Here is a 17,035-nt window from a genome sequence, read left to right as displayed (position 1 = left end):
CTATAAAAAGATCTGCAGTGAAGTATCATGCAGTGAGTATAAATGTCTAGAGCCAATTTTTTAAAGGAGCCTCAGTCTGGTTCTGCAATTGACTGTGTGTGCAAATTATAGCATGTAGATGTCTACTTGATCTGCAAGTCAAATCTGATAGTTAAATGTCTAATTTCTGTCACTTGCACCTGTGCTTGATTTTGAACACAACATTAGAAGCCATTTTGAAAAAATTGGCTTTCGATGTTTTAATAAAAAGAACAAAATGAGTTAGAGAATTATCTGTACAAAATGCTAACATCTTCGGTTAATTTATATGAAATGATAATGAGATTATACTTCATTACTGAAGAAACATGGATATTGAAAGGAGGGCCATACATAGCATGAACAGCCTCCTTGAGTGTCTCAAGCTAGCATTTGGAGGGATTTAAAGAGCAGCCAAGCTTCCACTCCAGCCTCCGTGCATCATTAGCTGTTCAGCATGTACTTACTCTTGATTTTCATGAAAATATTTGAAGTGCACTGAAGCATGGCATCCCTGGAAATAAACATGGTGACCAAGGTGGAAAGGAATTCAATTGATCTAATGTAGTGATGGGAAGCTGGGCACAAGAGAGCATTAAATCAAGAAGCTAGGAGAGAATTAGTGTAGGTTAGTACAGCAGATATTGATAATGAATCTTTTCAAATGCTTTTTCTTTACCATCTGCATTAATCTTTTGAGTGAAGCAGAGCGCTCAGAGTGTTGGTTTCTGGTAGGTAAGATGTTGCAAAGAATTGAAAGTAAACATTACAGTCAACTGCTCATATAAACATTTTGTGCATTTACCTCATTCTGAGTGCAGTTACATTAAAGCTGTTCTGTTCATTCCCTCTGGAGCACCTGGCATTGGCCACTGTCGGAAGACAGGATACTGGGCTTGATGGACCTTTGGTCTGACCCAGTCTGGCCGTTCTTATGTAAATAGATTTATATTTTAGTGTATTCATTGATATCTCTTATTGTCAGTCCAAAAATGTTAGTCCACGTTTTTCAGAGAATCCCAGTTATGGCTCTTAAGAATTTCTGATAAGTATTTTTCTGTATCCCTCCCCATTACCAATTTTATAAAATTGTAGCTATAAACATTTATTTCATTTGTGTCAATATAAAATGTGCAAATGTATCAGTTTTGACGTCCTTGTCATCAGATAGCTCTGGAGGACAGATAGTGAGCTCTTGCAACATGTAAAACTTCTTGCCTAAGAGATTTTCATAGATACTCTCTGGCCAATAGGAACCTACCACTTTTTAATATTAAGGTTTCTTCTTTATCCGTTCAGATAATGACTAGAGATAAAACTGCCTTGTTCCAAACTGTTTCATTGCATATGTACGGCAAGTACAATTCAAGAAAAGTAGTCAGAACATTTAGTTTTCTGCTTTGTGTATGGGATTAGATGTAACACCCATCTATCCTGTATGGGCAACTGGCACTGGATAGTGTTTTCACTGCAGTTCCACCTTCTGGCTGTCTTACAGCTACTGTGACATACTTTCTTACTATTCCTGTGCTGCAGCTTGCTGCTCTGCTCCCTACAGTGTCTGTGCTTCCGCTGTAGCGTTGCGAGGAAAGCAAGGAGAAGAGGACAGCTCCCATCCACTGATCCTAAACAGTGGTGTTGGCTGCTTAGGTTATACTCCTAAGTATATGAGTGGGTAAGAGGAGAAATGTCTGATAGGCGGAGACTCCATAGAGTTGGGAGGAAAGACCACTTCCAGGACATCAGGAAACAATATATATCAGGTGGAAAGGTTTATTTCTCATGGGCATAGGGAGGACCCCAGGATAGGATTTGCATCCTCCTGGGTAGGCAGGATTTGGAACACCAAGACAGCAGTAAGGCTCCCAGGGTGAATGGAAGAGAGGAGAAGGCAGTGGGATTGCCACTGTCCCAGCAGGATGTGGGGAGACAGCCCCCGTGCAGTAGGAAGTAAAGGGTGGTGGGTTTCTTGGCAAGAGGGAAAGGGGAAAAGAAGGAGATGTTCCACAAGGACTGTGGGGAAAAGCAGGCTTACTGCTGCTTTTAGCCACCTCCAATGGCCTGGCTTGGAGGTAGCAGGCAGCCAGGCTTTTTCTTGTACCCAGGAAACAATTACAGGCAGTGGGTCCCAGAATCGGCTGTGGAGGGGATCAAAGTTCCCGACAGGAGACCTTTATAAGGTTTGAATGAGCTTTGAACTTTAGGATGCTTTGGAAGCAAACCCAGATTGAACCTTTTGGATTCTCCTCTCTCTGTATTCGGTGTGCTTTAGCAATGTTGCATTGCCATGAAGAAACATCACCACGTATTATTGTGATGTCACAGTACACTGTAATGGGGTGGAAATGGAGGGTTTTGGTGGATTTCTGTTTTTTGTCTTGGCTATCTGGGAAAGCAGCCTGACATCTGTATTAGTTTTAAAGTGTTCCCAGTTGAGAGGCTCTTTAAATACACTGCTTGGTGAACCCCAGGGCTTCTATTTATTTGAAGATTTATTTCTGGAGAAAGATTATAATGTTGGCAACTCCACTCAGATGAGTAATCCCCACCTATGTGAGTAATCTTATTCAAGTAATTAAAGCGACTCTTCTGAGTAAGTGTTTACAGGATAGGGCCCATATTTGTCAATACCTGTACACACTTTCTCTCCATTCCTTTCACCAACTTATTTTGATTAATTTTGGAATATTTTTTCTTATGTGGTACATCTACATTCCCAATAATTAAGGGGGCTCAAGTTAATTCTTTAGCTCTTATTCCCTCAAGTTATTAAATTAAAAGAAAGTTGATAACAAAAACACGTCCCAAATTTTCCCATGTCCTTGGTTTGCAAACTGTAATTTTGACTTGTTTCTTTAGTTCTCCTGACAAAAAATAAAATAATAATTTCACATGCATTTTCTGCCACAGTAAAATATCATATGAAAGTTTGATTTGTGAATAATTGCTACACATTGAATCACAAACTTAATAAACCACTATCTGAGCCTCATGGCACAAGCCATGAGTTGTGTAGCTTTAGTAATATGTGAGCTGAGTTCATGCAAAACAATATCAAGTGGTTTCCCCCCCCCCTCACTCAGATGCCATATCTTGGCTGCCTGTGCCATACACAAAAAGAAGAACAGGAGTACTTGTGGCACCTTAGAGACTAACAAATTTATTAGAGCATAAGCTTTCGTGGACTACAGCCCACTTCTTCGGATGCATATAGAATGGAACATATAATGAGGAGATATATATACACACATACAGAGAGCATAAACAGGTGGGAGTTGTCTTACTAACTCTGAGAGGCCAATTAATTAAGAGAAAAAAAAAAAAAAAAAAAAAAAAAAAAACTTTTGAAGTGATAATCAAGCTAGCCGAGTACAGACAGTGTGATAAGAAGTGTGAGAGTACTTACAAGGGGAGATAGTCAACGTTTGTAATGGCTCAGCCATTCCCAGTCCTTATTCAAACCGGAGTTAATTGTGTCTAGTTTGCATATCAATTCTAGCTCTGCAGTCTCTCTTTGGAGTCTGTTTTTGAAGTCTACAGCCAAGCTCTAAGATATAACCGCATTTGCTCCAATCCCTCGGATAGAGACAAGCACCTACAAGATCTCTATCAAGCATTCTTAAAACTACAATACCCACCTGCTGAAGTGAAAAAACAGATTGACAGAGCCAGACGAGTACCCAGAAGTCACCTCTTACAAGACAGGCCCAACAAAGAAAATAACAGAACACCACTAGCTGTCACCTTCAGCCCCCAACTAAAACCTCTCCAGCGCATCATCAGAGATCTACAACCTATCCTGAAAGATGATCCTTTACTCTCACAGATCTTGGGAGACAGACCTGTCCTCGCTTACAGACAACCCCCCAACCTAAAGCAAATACTCACCAGCAACCACACATCACTGAACAAAACCACTAACCCAGGAACCTATCCTTGTAACAAACCCCGATGCCAACTCTGTCCACATATCTATTCAAGTGACATCATCATAGGACCTAATCACATCAGCCATACCATCAGGGGCTCGTTCACCTGCACATCTACCAATGTGATCTATGCCATCATGTGCCAGCAATGCCCCTCTGCCATGTACATTGGCCAAACCGGACAGTCTCTACGCAAAAGAATTAATGGACACAAATCTGACATCAGGAATCAAAATACTCAAAAACCAGTGGGAGAACACTTTAACCTGTCTGGTCATTCAGTGACAGACCTGCGGGTGGCTATATTACAACAGAAAAACTTCAAAAACAGACTCCAAAGAGAGACTGCAGAGCTAGAATTGATATGCAAACTAGACACAATTAACTCCGGTTTGAATAAGGACTGGGAATGGCTGAGCCATTACAAACGTTGACTATCTCCCCTTGTAAGTACTCTCACACTTCTTATCACACTGTCTGTACTCGGCTAGCTTGATTATCACTTCAAAAGTTTTTTTTTTTTTTTTTTTTTTTTTTCTCTTAATTAATTGGCCTCTCAGAGTTGGTAAGACAACTCCCACCTGTTTATGCTCTCTGTATGTGTGTATATATATCTCCTCATTATATGTTCCATTCTATATGCATCCGAAGAAGTGGGCTGTAGTCCACGAAAGCTTATGCTCTAATAAATTTGTTAATCTCTAAGGTGCCACAAGTACTCCTGTTCTTCTTATTACCATACTATATGAACATTGAGTGTAGTATCTTATGTCTAATGCTGATTACAAGTGAATTCAGCCCTTTTCTTCTTAGTGTGCTCAGCAGGTACTTTTTTTCATTTGCGCATCTATGACAGTTAGGAATGGGGTGGCATTACTAAATATCAAACCAGCTTTGATTCTGTGTCACTGAAATACTCAAGGTTTGTCTGGTAACCTCACCTGCTTAATACAAAGGTATGGCATGGACATTTGGTTTCTAAAGACAGTACCCTAATGTGATTTTCTGGAGTTGAATTGTATATTATTGCATTAAGGATCAACACTGCTGCCATAACCCAAAGAAGTGAAAATGTATACTTAGAAGAAAGAGAGATCAAGAGAGGGCAGGGAAAGGGAAAAATGCATGTGTACTGACTTGCTTGTTTTTTCTCTTTCTCTCACATTAATCTACCATGAAGCAAAGCAAATGACATGTAGCATGCTCTGCAGGGATGGATCAGTAACAGCAAACACACAGCTGAGTTTACTTGGTGCACAAGTTTTTTTCTCAAAAAGAACAGGAGTACTTGTGGCACCTTAGAGACTAACAAATTTATTTGAGCATAAGCTTTTGTGGGCTACAGCCCACTTCTCCAGATGCATAGAATGGAACATATAGTAAGGAGATATATATACATACAGAACATGAAAAGGCGGAAGTAGCCATATCAATGCTAAGAGGCTAATTAATTAAGATGAGCAATTATCAGCAGGAGAAAAAAAAACTTTTGTAGTGATAATCAAGATGGCCCATTTCAGACAGTTGACAAGAGGTGTGAGGATGCTTAACATGGGGAAATAGATTCAATCTGTGTAATATTTCCCCATGTTAAGTATCCTCACACTCCAGCGCCCCAGGAGTGGCGTGCACATGCCACGGAATATAGGGCACCGCTGGTTCCCCCCACCCACAGTTCCTTCTTGCCGCCAGTGACAGCCTTGGAACTGTTGCTGCTTCAGTTAGTGCTGTAGCTGTTCGTTTGTATGAACGAGTTATCTTCTGTATTATACTGTATATAGTTTTCAATTAGTGTTTATAAATCCCTTAGCTATAGTTAGAGACTCTGTAGGTCCCAAATGGGACTTTGTCTCGGGACGTGGCATGCCCCGATCCCCAGCCCTATGATCGTTGCAAGAGGCCCATGCCTGTTAGTGATTCACACAGCAGCTGTCTGCATTGCTTGGGTGAAGGACATATTAGTGAGAAGTGCAAAATTTGCAAGTCCTTCAAGCCAAGAACTAAGAAGGAGCGCAGTATTCATTTAAGAGTGCTCCTTATGGAGTCGGCCCTCACCCCAGCACTGGAGCAGCGCTCCGGCTCAGCGCCAAGTACCGTGACCTCAGTGTGCAATGCCCCCACGGGACCATCCATTAGCCGGCACCGGTTCCCGTCCGTGGCTCTGACCAAGAAGGCGGGACGAGGCCTGTCTCCAACCTCCCACAAGGAAATGGGTAAGTCTGGTACCATTTCTCAGACTGTCGCTGATCCCCCTAGAAGGGCATCACCGTGTGTGGGTGCTTCCCGGCACTGGTCCTGCTCATTAATCATGAGATGTAGATTGACGGATCCAAGCCATTGTGGATCTTTGCTTTGTGATGGGCATTTTGCTGTCACCTTGTCAGGAGGTGGTGAAGTAGCTTAGATCAAATGTACCCAAACAGAACTTAAAATCATAACATAGAATTGTGTGGTTTTCCTCTCACATACTGTGTAAGATTCATGAGTTTTCTGTCAAAGCTGCTGCTGCTGTTTTAGTGCAATAAAAATTAAAATCCCAATCTCTGTGGGTGACCTCAGCATTCCTACCTTTCAAAACAAAGCTAAATACATATTTCTCATCTGTTCTTTATTTTGTTTTTCCTTCTTGCTGTGGTGAGGGCCTGCAAAACCCTTTATGAAATCACTGCAGCAAGCTGGGAATGAGAGACATGAAATGAAAAATCCCTGCATAGTGCTCAGATTGATAACGGATGGTGCTATACATTTACTCCTCTGCTATTCTGTTTGCTGAGTGCTGTGCACACAGACAGACAATATTCTGCTGAGATGAAGCCAAAAGCCAACCAAGACCAGAAGTGTCAACCTCCCCCCATCCCCCACCCCTGCTTCAATAAAATGTTGGCTTTTAAGGTTTTTATTATTTTTTTCCCCCTTTTCCTCCCCTTTACCTAATCTCCTCCGGGAGGATACCCCTTCATATTTGTTAGAGAATCCTTCCACTCATCCCTCCATCCCCAAGAAGATAGAGGAACATTAATAGTCAGGTGCTGGGGAAAAAGGATGAAGATGATGTGGATAAGGTACTGAACTCATTGTCTGAAATCTGCCTTTAGTTCCCATACTTCCCCTGTGAGGTTGGGCAAGTCATGTAATCCCTCTCTACCTCAGTTCCCAATCAGTAGAATGGGGATAATAATCATGAGCCTATAATGAGTGTATTTTCTAAGAATGTGTTTGTGCCTTCTCCTTCATGGTTTAGGAAAGGCTGATACTCAAGGTACACGAAAAATGGTCTTTCTTTTTCCTTACGCATTTGTATATAAGGTAAGATGAATGTTTCTCCTCAAAATTGAGTTTCTCTCTGTTTTGAGGGCCATGCTATAGACCTATTCCCTTACAAAAATCAGAGTTCTGTTTCGTGTTTTGTAAAGTTTGGCCGAACATCTACCTGAAAGAGCTGTCAGTCAGCTGAGCTGGTGAAATTAATGAGAGGTTTGCTGAGTGCACAAACATTACAGAGACCATGTCTCTTCAGGCTTGGCACACATTTGACATGTTGGCCTCCCTGCTTCTGTACAAGTCTTTAAACAGCCTCCTTCCAAACCTATCTATTCAGCTAGCAGAGAAAGTATGGAAAGTGTGTAGCTTGACTGAGGAGACAGAATAATGGTTATCCCTTTCTCTCTCATTGTCCCCTGAACAACTTCTTAATGCCTACCAACTATATTTTTTAAACACCCCCTCTCCCCTGATAGTGTCCCAGTTTTTCCATTTTGAAAATGTGGTCATCCTCAAATGAGACTGTATGCCACCTGCCCTACTCTTCAAACAATAGTACCAATTTTGATGGGTCTGTCCCACAATCTCCAAGTTAGACCTCTACAGCACCATGAGTCTTGAATCATGTTGGCACCCATACAGTTCCCTCATGTGACTTCCTATAATTATTTATTTGTTGTTCCCATTCTATTTATTTGTTGTTTCTCTTCCTACCCAAAAAGATGATTCACCAATACACCTAAAAAAATAAATGCCAGCAGCCCAGCACTCATGAGCAACTGTACAAAAAGAAATTAACTTGCAAGAGGGGAAAATGGTAAGGAAATAAACAGTTTTATGCTTGAAAGAAAAAAGGGATTTAAAATAAAAATAAAATGCACTTTGTAATATATAGTGTGACTTAATACCCACAAACCTCTGGATAAATATGGGTATAAAAACAAATTCCTGGTGAAAATTGCAGAGTTGTGCACAACTATTTTTTCCTTAATCTGTTTGGTGAAAACCTGTGTTTTGTATGCACAGCTACATACTTTTAGAAACTATTTACAGAGGGCTTGCAGGAAGGATGAAAAATGGCTATCTTATAGTGTCAGAGTGAGCCGTGCAATGGGGGAAAGTGTTGAAAATATAAAAGCGTATGATCTGATCCTGCAACTCTGCCATTGAAGTTCTACTGGAACTGTCATGTGAGAGAGGAATGCAGGACTGAACCCCAAAATATCTTAAATTTGCTTATTGATATTATCTTACTAAGTTAGGGGCTTCAGATCATTTCAGAGAAAGGGGACGGCATGGATATAGAAAATTAAAACAAACTTTTCAGGAGTTTTTTGGCTAAATGAATACGAAACTGCTTAGTGCTGGAGTACATAGGTACTGCGTTTTAAATGTGTGCATCAGATGCAGATCCATTGTTTATGAAAGGTTTCTTAAATATTTGATTCATCTCTTTGGGAGAGAACAGTTTTATCTTGGTTTCTGATTTATGAAACATAGAGGCAGGAATAAGTCCCAACTTCTGAATTGTAATTGCACTACATCAATCACCATATGCTGTTTTGTTTGTTTTGCACTATCTTTACTGAGATTTTATTGTGAGAATTGGGAAAGAGAATTTCTTCACAGCCCTGAGAGTCTGAGAAATACAATCTGTAGCATGCTTCATAATTTTTGGTTTTGCCTGTGCACATGCAAAGATCATGACATTTTTGGTATTCCTTTGTAAACAAGAGAGATCGGCACAAGTGTGATTGACAGCCTAACAGATTTCAGTTTACTCTGAATTTAATCCATATCCTTCAACACTGAATATCTACAAATAACACCAGCTGCACAGCAAAACCATGCATTCATTGCATCTGTCCTTAATAATCGTGTTGTGTGTGTGTGTGTGTGTGTGTGTGTGTGTGAAAGAGAGAGGCCTTGTTGTCACTCAAAGGTATCGTGGAATATACAAAATTGGAATTGCACAACTTTGGAAATGCATGATCATAAGGCGATTGAAGTTAAATATAGGAATGACTTTTAAATGTGGCTGTCTTCTCATTGCATTAGTATCTAACGATCTATTCTTTATGCATAATAGATTAGTCCCGTTCATGGAAATGTAGAGGCAGTCATTTTCTAAAGACTTCAGTAATCAAAATGATTAGTGAGTGGGTCATCCTTCTTGTCTCTTTCATGGGGAATGCAAAAGACCTGTCCCAAGATAGCCTTTATCAATAACTGGAAGTTACCCATGTTCTAGGTTAGCAGCTTCACATGCTCTGGGAGAAGACACTAGGCTACGAAAATTCTTTAACACTGTTTCTTTCTAAAATAAAGATCAACAGTGTCTTGATATTGTGTAACTAGAACTGCTGCCTTGCTAAGCACGTCTTATGGCCATCATCTGTCTGGTCTGTTTTACCTTGCAAGGTCATGTTCTAAAATAATCTTAAACTAGACAGACTGTTAAATTGCATCGTACAATAATACAATAAACTGAACTTACCCAGAGGGGAAAGGAGACTGCCAAGCAATGGTGTCCATCTCATTTAATATACACAGATGCTCGTAACAAGTCACTTGCTCACTGATTGACACAATTAGTTTCCATATTTTCACTGAACTAAAATCTTGAAATTTGGCACACTAGCTCACAGAAAACTGCTGACTAAAGAAATTTGACTTCTCTGTCAGAGATCACCCAAAAGGTCATTCATTGCTTAATGGTCTAACTACACCACTAGATACCTATCAGGGAGCATCCATTTATTTAAAAAAAATTTTTTTCTGTAGAGTAGCCTTGTTTTGTACAGTGGCTTTGTTCTGGAGAAGTGAAGGTCATTTGAGATCAACAGTTGTTTTCATACCTGCTTAATGGAAAATGGAATGATGGTGTTGTACCAAATCTCAAACATTGTGAAAACTAGTAAACAGGTTGTACTAATATCATAAGAACATGTTACTCCTTGTCCTGGGGAAAGATGAGGATGCATACAGTATACAGAAATTTTATTGTTAACACGATTTAGAATCGTACAAGACCAAACATGCCTCAGTGCAACACATACTCCTGGGGGAGTTCTGTGCCAAAAAATGAAAAATTCTGCACACAATATTTTAAAATTCTGCATATTTTATTTGTCAAAGTAACACAATATAATCACTCCAGTTTCAATTATTTTGGTAATTAATTTCAAAATACCTGTCACTAGCCCTTCTGAGCCTCAGTCTGTAACACCCGCCCCAAAAGCCCTGTGTGCCCTGCTCTGTCTGTGCCATGCCTCCTCACCTGGCCCCACTGTGAGGAACACAGCCTCTTCTGCCTCACTGGCTGCCAATCTCTTTTGGCACCACAGCAGCTCCTGGTGGGTGAAAGGTGTAACTGCAGCCCCTCTCCAGCAGAATCTATATTCTGTGGAGGAGGAAAAAAATCGGGGAGGGGAGCATAAATTCTGTGCATGTGCAGCATTCCACCAGGAGTAAACATAAAACTGTCCAGGAGCTAGTATGCTCTCTCTCAGATGGCCTAGTGTAATGTGGAATTAATATTTGTATAATCATCTATCCATTAAACATGTTTGTAGAAACCTTTCTGTTTAAAATCCGGTAAGTAAGACTGGTGGCCTCAGATAACCTTCACTTGACCAAATAGGAGGCCTCATGCCCAACATGACCACTTCATAGAATAAATAAATATGTGTTTTTTAAACCATTCTTACCTCTAATGTGCTTTGAGGACACTTGAATTATTCATATCTGAAAATTGATGACTTCTGATGGAAAGATCAAATCTGGGATGTTTTGTATTCCAGTGGTTCATAATGAATGGGTGTAACAAATTACAAGATTCCAGATCAATGGTAAAATGGCATTTGTTAGTGTCACAAACATATATCGATTATAGATTAATATTCTATTAACCCATTCATTTTATAGTTATATATCTGTCTCTATATAATTGTTGTTATTTAAGTTATTATATGAGAGTGAATACAATGTTAAGAAATGTTCACATGGGACTAGAAGTTTATACATTTTATGTATATTGTCTGTGGATAAATTCCACAGTATGGGGCTGATTTTGCTGTCTCACTGGTTAACCTGCTGATCCCAGTGGCCCCACAACGCCCAGCTGGAGCAGCGCTGCTCGGCCGGAGTTAACCGCTTAAATGTTTGAAAAATATTTAGTTAAATGATTAACTTTTTTAATGGTATTTACATCCCTATGTTGAGTAGTGCCATACTCTGCAAGTAATCCCATTGAAATCAATGAGTCTGTTTGGGAGTTACGTGGTACTCAATGCAAGTGTGGGTGGCAGACTCGATTTTTATATATGATAAAATTAAATATACAGTAGTTAGTATTTTAAAATGCATAATGCTCATGCTCGGGGGAAGATGATATGATTAGAGCAGAAGACTGGGAATCGAGATCTGGGCTCCAGGCTTCAGCTACATTACACTCCATAATCTTGGGCAAATAAATTAATGCCTCTGTGCCTAGCTTTCCCATTGTCACAGGCATTGTGAGGCTTAGTTCTTGAATGTGTATGATACACTTTAAGAATCACTCATGGGAAAGGGAGTATAAAATTGAAGAACATCATTTTGCAACTAGATGTATGTGTGTGGGTTTTCAGACATTATGCTCAGATTACACCGTATCATCAGTTGAATGGCATGCCAACTTCCTGTTATCTCATCTTCACCTATGACACAGATCACATTTTGCTGCTGTTTGTTTGGAATTCACATTACGGTGTTTTTTTGCCAGCAATCTAGTTGGCAAAAGTATATATTTTCGTAGTTTGAATTCAGTATTTCCTTTTCTCAACCCGCTCCACCCTTATAGCCCTGATCTAAAATGGCAGACATAATTTTCTTTTTATAAACTGTCAGCTTTACAAATGGATGCCTGTAGTGCTGCAGATGAGCAATATGAAGTACATTTTTCAAAGTTCTGCTTTTAGTATGTGTGTACGCTTTATTGCAGTATTGCTTTGCTCCAAATGAGAAGCATTGCTCTTCTTTAAATTCAAAGCTCCTGCATGTGCAACAAGCCATATGATGTTGCTGTAACTATTTTCTGAGCAGCCAGGGTAGAGAAATAAAAATCACTGTTCCAGAAATGTACAAACAATGAAGTACCAAGAGTGTATAACAGAAGTTTAAGCAAAATAAGTTGTTTCAGTCAATAAAGTCCTTTGGGGGAGGGTCAGTAGATGAGAGTGGATGGCTTGTTGCAGAAATGGTTATAGTGGGAGCATCAGTAAGTGTGTGCAACTTGGGAACAAGGAATCTTTTGACAGAGAATTTCATCTGAGATTATTTTGATCCATTTCATTTTTGTTATATTCCTATCCCACAGAAACAGTAAAAATTGAAAGCATGCTCCTGTCATATCAATTTTACATCAGACATATGGGAAGCAAAAAACACTTGTTTCAGAGTAACAGCCGTGTTAGTCTGTATCCGCAAAAAGAAGAACAGGAGTACTTGTGGCACCTTAGAGACTAACAAATTTATTAGAGCATAAGCTTTCGTGGACTACAGCCCACTTCTTCGGAAACACTTGGCAATTCATATGTTGAGAGTGGCCCAGTAGCAACTAAAGTAACAGGCATGGAAGTTTAATATTGCCGAATTCAGGATATCTGTTGTTGGGATAGGGTGACTTAGTAAGTTTAACAGTGTTACAACTATAGGTTTAAACCACAAGCTGGTTGATGCACTGACTGCTAGTAATTAAAGCATTGCTGTACAGAGGTCACGCTAATGCATCATCTTAGCAACAATTTCTAGAGGGTCTCTCTAGTGACAAGCTCATTGTCAGTTGTAAATCGTCTGAAATTGAAAATACAGCAAAATCACTGTACTATTTTTTTCCAGCTCAGAAAAAATTCAGTGGGGAATCCATAGTAAAGTAAACTCTTAAGTTGCTAGCATATGCATTTTAATTTGAAATGCAGTAAAATATGCTACTGTTAAGTGTTGCTGTAATGTTGTGACCTAACAACTCTAGCGTTATACTAATCAGTTCTCATTACAAATTATTATAGAACCATACATGTCGGCAGTCCCCTAAAGCTGTTTGGGGAAATTCTTCTTAAAAATTAGAACATTTAATTATAATCGATGATCCATGTCAGTAGTAGTCTCGTGAGGACTCTTAGCTGCAGCTCCAGAAGAAATGAGAATTTTCTGTATGACCCCATGGCTACCTTGTTAAAAACCTTGTTTTTATATGATATTGCAGTTAAAGTGATATGCACCATGTTTGCATGTCCGAGGAAGTTGGCGTGCTAATGCTTTTTTGTTTTGTTTTTAAATGAATGGATGATTATTTTTAAAAAGGTTCCCTGATTGTGTTTGCATATTTTATCTTAGTTTAGAACAGTTATTTTAATTTATTTTTTTCAGTGGCTCCAAATGTGCAAACTGCATCTATCATAATTCTGCTCCCCTTCCTAAAATTTCCTGCTATTGGTTTAGCTCTGATAGTGGGAGTAGTGGTGGAAATATTGCTGTAGATAGGACTCCAGTTGGCCATGAGCAGCATAAGTACTCATATAACCTTGCTCAGAGCAGGACTACATGAGACTTTGGTTAAAATGCCAATGGCTAGCCTTGTCTAGTTCTCACTGTTGCTATGGCCAATGAAGAACAACCAGTGGTAGCAATGGATGGTGGGAAATTTTAGAAAAAATGTCTATGGTTTGTCTATGCTAGGTTGTTTTCCTAAAATGTCCCATTGTTGGTATCACGTGCTCAGCTCTATTGGTGATCGCAGACATGTGGACGAGGTACACTACTGTGCCATTTTTTACTTGCTCTAAGTAAGTTAACAACATTGTAAAAGTACCAGCAGCTACAGGAACCTGGTGGTCTTTAGCATTCCTATTTTTGCTTCCACCAGTGCAGCTAAATGCTTGTATTAGCTGTGGCACTGTGTTGGGAAATATAGCCTTGTATAGAGGAACTTAGCTTCTTGTGGGAGAAGCAGCTTACTTTGAAATGGTCCAGTGTATTAGTGTTTGATGATTACTTTTAGCAGAAAAGAATGAACACACACACACACACACACACACACACACATACCCCCTATGCATACATATGTACATACATCTGTGTCTCTCATGTCTTGGCGCATACGCCGTGCAAATCCACTGATGTTAGTTTACATCTGGTGCTGTCACCTAACATTCCTGACTTAATGGATTGAGACATTACTATGAAAATTTAATTATAAGCAAAAGCGATTGTCTTGAATAACATCTAGTTAAATTCAGAGTCTAGGCTTTGGTGCTCAGCTGAAGTTGGAATACAGGCCTTGATAGTGTTTTTTTTTTCTTTTGCTCTCACAAAGAGCTTTTACTTTTTGTACATGATTGATGGGGAAGGAGTTTTGTGTAGAATGGATAAAACTCTTGTTTAAAAGGCTGTGTTGAAAACAGTGTAAATATAGGTCAATAATAATAGAATTATATATGAAGAATAAAAACACAAAAAGCATCTCGTACATAAGAGGCAGGGATGTCTGTTCACTCAGACTAGCTTAAGGTCTGTTATATGACAAGGACTGATCAATGACTCATGGACCAATTATGGTTTTTCTTCATGTCAAATCATATTTATTTTATTTCCTCATCCAGATTGTGATTTTGTTGTACTTTTCTACCACCTAAAATGATTAAAATTGGTTTTCTTGACTCTCAGTAATTGCACTGACCATTTCACTGAAAGAAGGAAATAAAATGAGAAAATCCACAGAGAGAATTCCATTCATTAAACACTGCTTGCTGCCTTCTATAGTGCTGCTAAAGAAACTTGTCTTCAGCAGAGTTTTACAAGTAAACTAACAGACTTTCTGTTTAAAAAAGAGAGAGGGAGAATCTTCACCATCTGTTTTTGCCAGCATAGTCCTCAGTATGCCACTTTGAAAAACCTGAGTCATTTTTGGCCACTTATGACTGATCTATGCCTGGGCAAATCAATGTAGTAGAAAATTTTATTTGAATGGTCATTCAGACAGGAATTTTGTTACAAGGATATTTGGGTCTGGTTCAATTCATGCTTTAATTTCTTGATGCTGAAGTTAATTTTCTGTTTGAGTCCATTTTTAGTAAACAACTTGTCAGTCATGAGGCATTAACACTGCAATGCAATATATTTAAGAAAAATGTTGTTTTATATCAGAAAACTTGCCTGGAAAACGTCATTATATATCCCATTTATATATTGAAGGTTTCATTTTGTAGCATTTCATATTATGCCCTACAATATGTCCTTTTCAATTTTCTTTCCCTGTAAGTGTGTGTGTTGGCACGGAAGGTACGTTGGTATGCTTAGCTTGCCTAGAGTAGCACCCTATTGCTTGTGCTTGTGCTTGGCCCAGATAGTAATGGGCTGTCTCCTCTTGTAGTTTATTTGCTTTGGGAGGGAAAAGTTGGTCCGAGACCCTGAAAACGTTGCTGAAATATGTACCCATCCAGTAGAAGCTTAAGTTGGAAGAGATTGTGAAAGCACAAGCTGGTGAAGGAGATGGAGAATCTCATAAAGCTTAGTTTGGAATTTACTGGCTTAAATAAGAAGGGAGTCTTTGCAATTAAATGGTTGTGTACAGACTCAAGGCACTAGAATTGTATATGCATCTTTCCAGTGTAATTGTCCAATTCACTTTATCCTTTTTCAGTGTTTCTTTCATATTATCTTAAAAACCAGCTGCATTGTCAATGTGCAAGGACTGGTTGTGTTTTTTTATAAGACACTTTCTTTGTTTCTTTTGAAATAGAAAGATGAAAACTACAGAAGCTTACCACGGGATACTAGTAACTGGTCTAACCAGTTTCAGAGAGACAATGCTCGCTCATCGTTAAGTGCCAGTCATCCCATGGTGGACAAGTGGCTGGAGAGGCAAGAACAGGTAATATATATTAATATATATATATTACTTTAACCTTTATGCTAGTCCACAAATATTACAAAGAAATAAATTCCTAGATGATAATGGTTCTGGAAGCATGGGTATTAGCATTAGATGTGTAGAGAGTAAATATGTATTGGGATTCCTTTGCTTCCAAAAACTTCTTTAGGAATGAAAATAGCAAGCAGGAAATATCACCCATTTTTGAGCCATACACCCATTTATACAGTACATGGCGAGTGTTCTGATGAGCGCTGCTATTCTTAGCTACTCTTCTTCACAGCTGGTATCAGCAGGCTTGTTTTATTTAAAGATTGTTATTTTGGAGTAAATTTTATTGATGAAAAGCCAATAATGTTACCCACAAAGTTATGTAACTAAATAAGGATCTATTTTTGCATATAATTTTTGAAATGCTCTTTATTCTTCTGAACCAGTGACACGTCATTCGATTCTAGCTTTAAAGTCATAACTGTTATTTGCCTTTACTGACTATATTGAAATTACCAGTTTTAAATTTTTGTTTTCACACAATAAATAATTATGCCTAATGTTTTTCCTCCTTTATTAAGAATCTCATGGTTATGAATATTGAAAGACTTAAAATGAAGATCAAGATTGCTAAATATCACCATTGCTTGATCAGTTTTATGTTCAGTAAATATCCATATTGCAAACTTGTTGTTTGGAACCATTTGCTGATTGAATTATGTGTTGTAGATTGTAAAATTGGTGCCGTAGATTGTAAGCAATCTCCTGTTGCAGAGTTGTTTGTGTTTGATTTTTGAGGTACGCCTCCCTGAGTCATTAGAATCTCATTGAAGTACTTAAATAAGCTGTTGTCTCAGCAAAAGGAGTTGGATTAGAAATCTGAAAAGCAACCTTCCGAGAAAATGTCAGTGACTTGCATATT

General features: G+C 38.9%; 1 protein-coding gene across 12 annotated transcripts in view; it reads left to right on the top strand.

Moving 5' to 3' along the window:
• Positions 1-17,035, top strand: part of PARD3 (par-3 family cell polarity regulator) — a 664,911-nt gene that overhangs the window by 313,391 nt on the left and 334,485 nt on the right. For 7 of the 12 annotated variants that reach the window (XM_054020941.1, XM_054020948.1, XM_054020940.1 and 4 more), the window contains exon 5: positions 15,991-16,122. The exons of the other annotated variants lie outside the window; for them this stretch is intronic. In XM_054020941.1, the coding sequence (XP_053876916.1) occupies positions 15,991-16,122 (132 nt within the window). The remainder of the gene's footprint in view (positions 1-15,990; positions 16,123-17,035) is intronic. 12 annotated transcript variants of the gene reach the window in all.

The sequence above is a fragment of the Malaclemys terrapin genome, chromosome 2 (genome assembly GCF_027887155.1).
Source record: "Malaclemys terrapin pileata isolate rMalTer1 chromosome 2, rMalTer1.hap1, whole genome shotgun sequence".
In the NCBI taxonomy this organism is placed as follows: domain Eukaryota; kingdom Metazoa; phylum Chordata; order Testudines; family Emydidae; genus Malaclemys; species Malaclemys terrapin.
The sequence above is the reverse complement of the archived record's forward strand: the minus strand, read 5'-3'. Positions and strand labels throughout refer to the sequence as shown.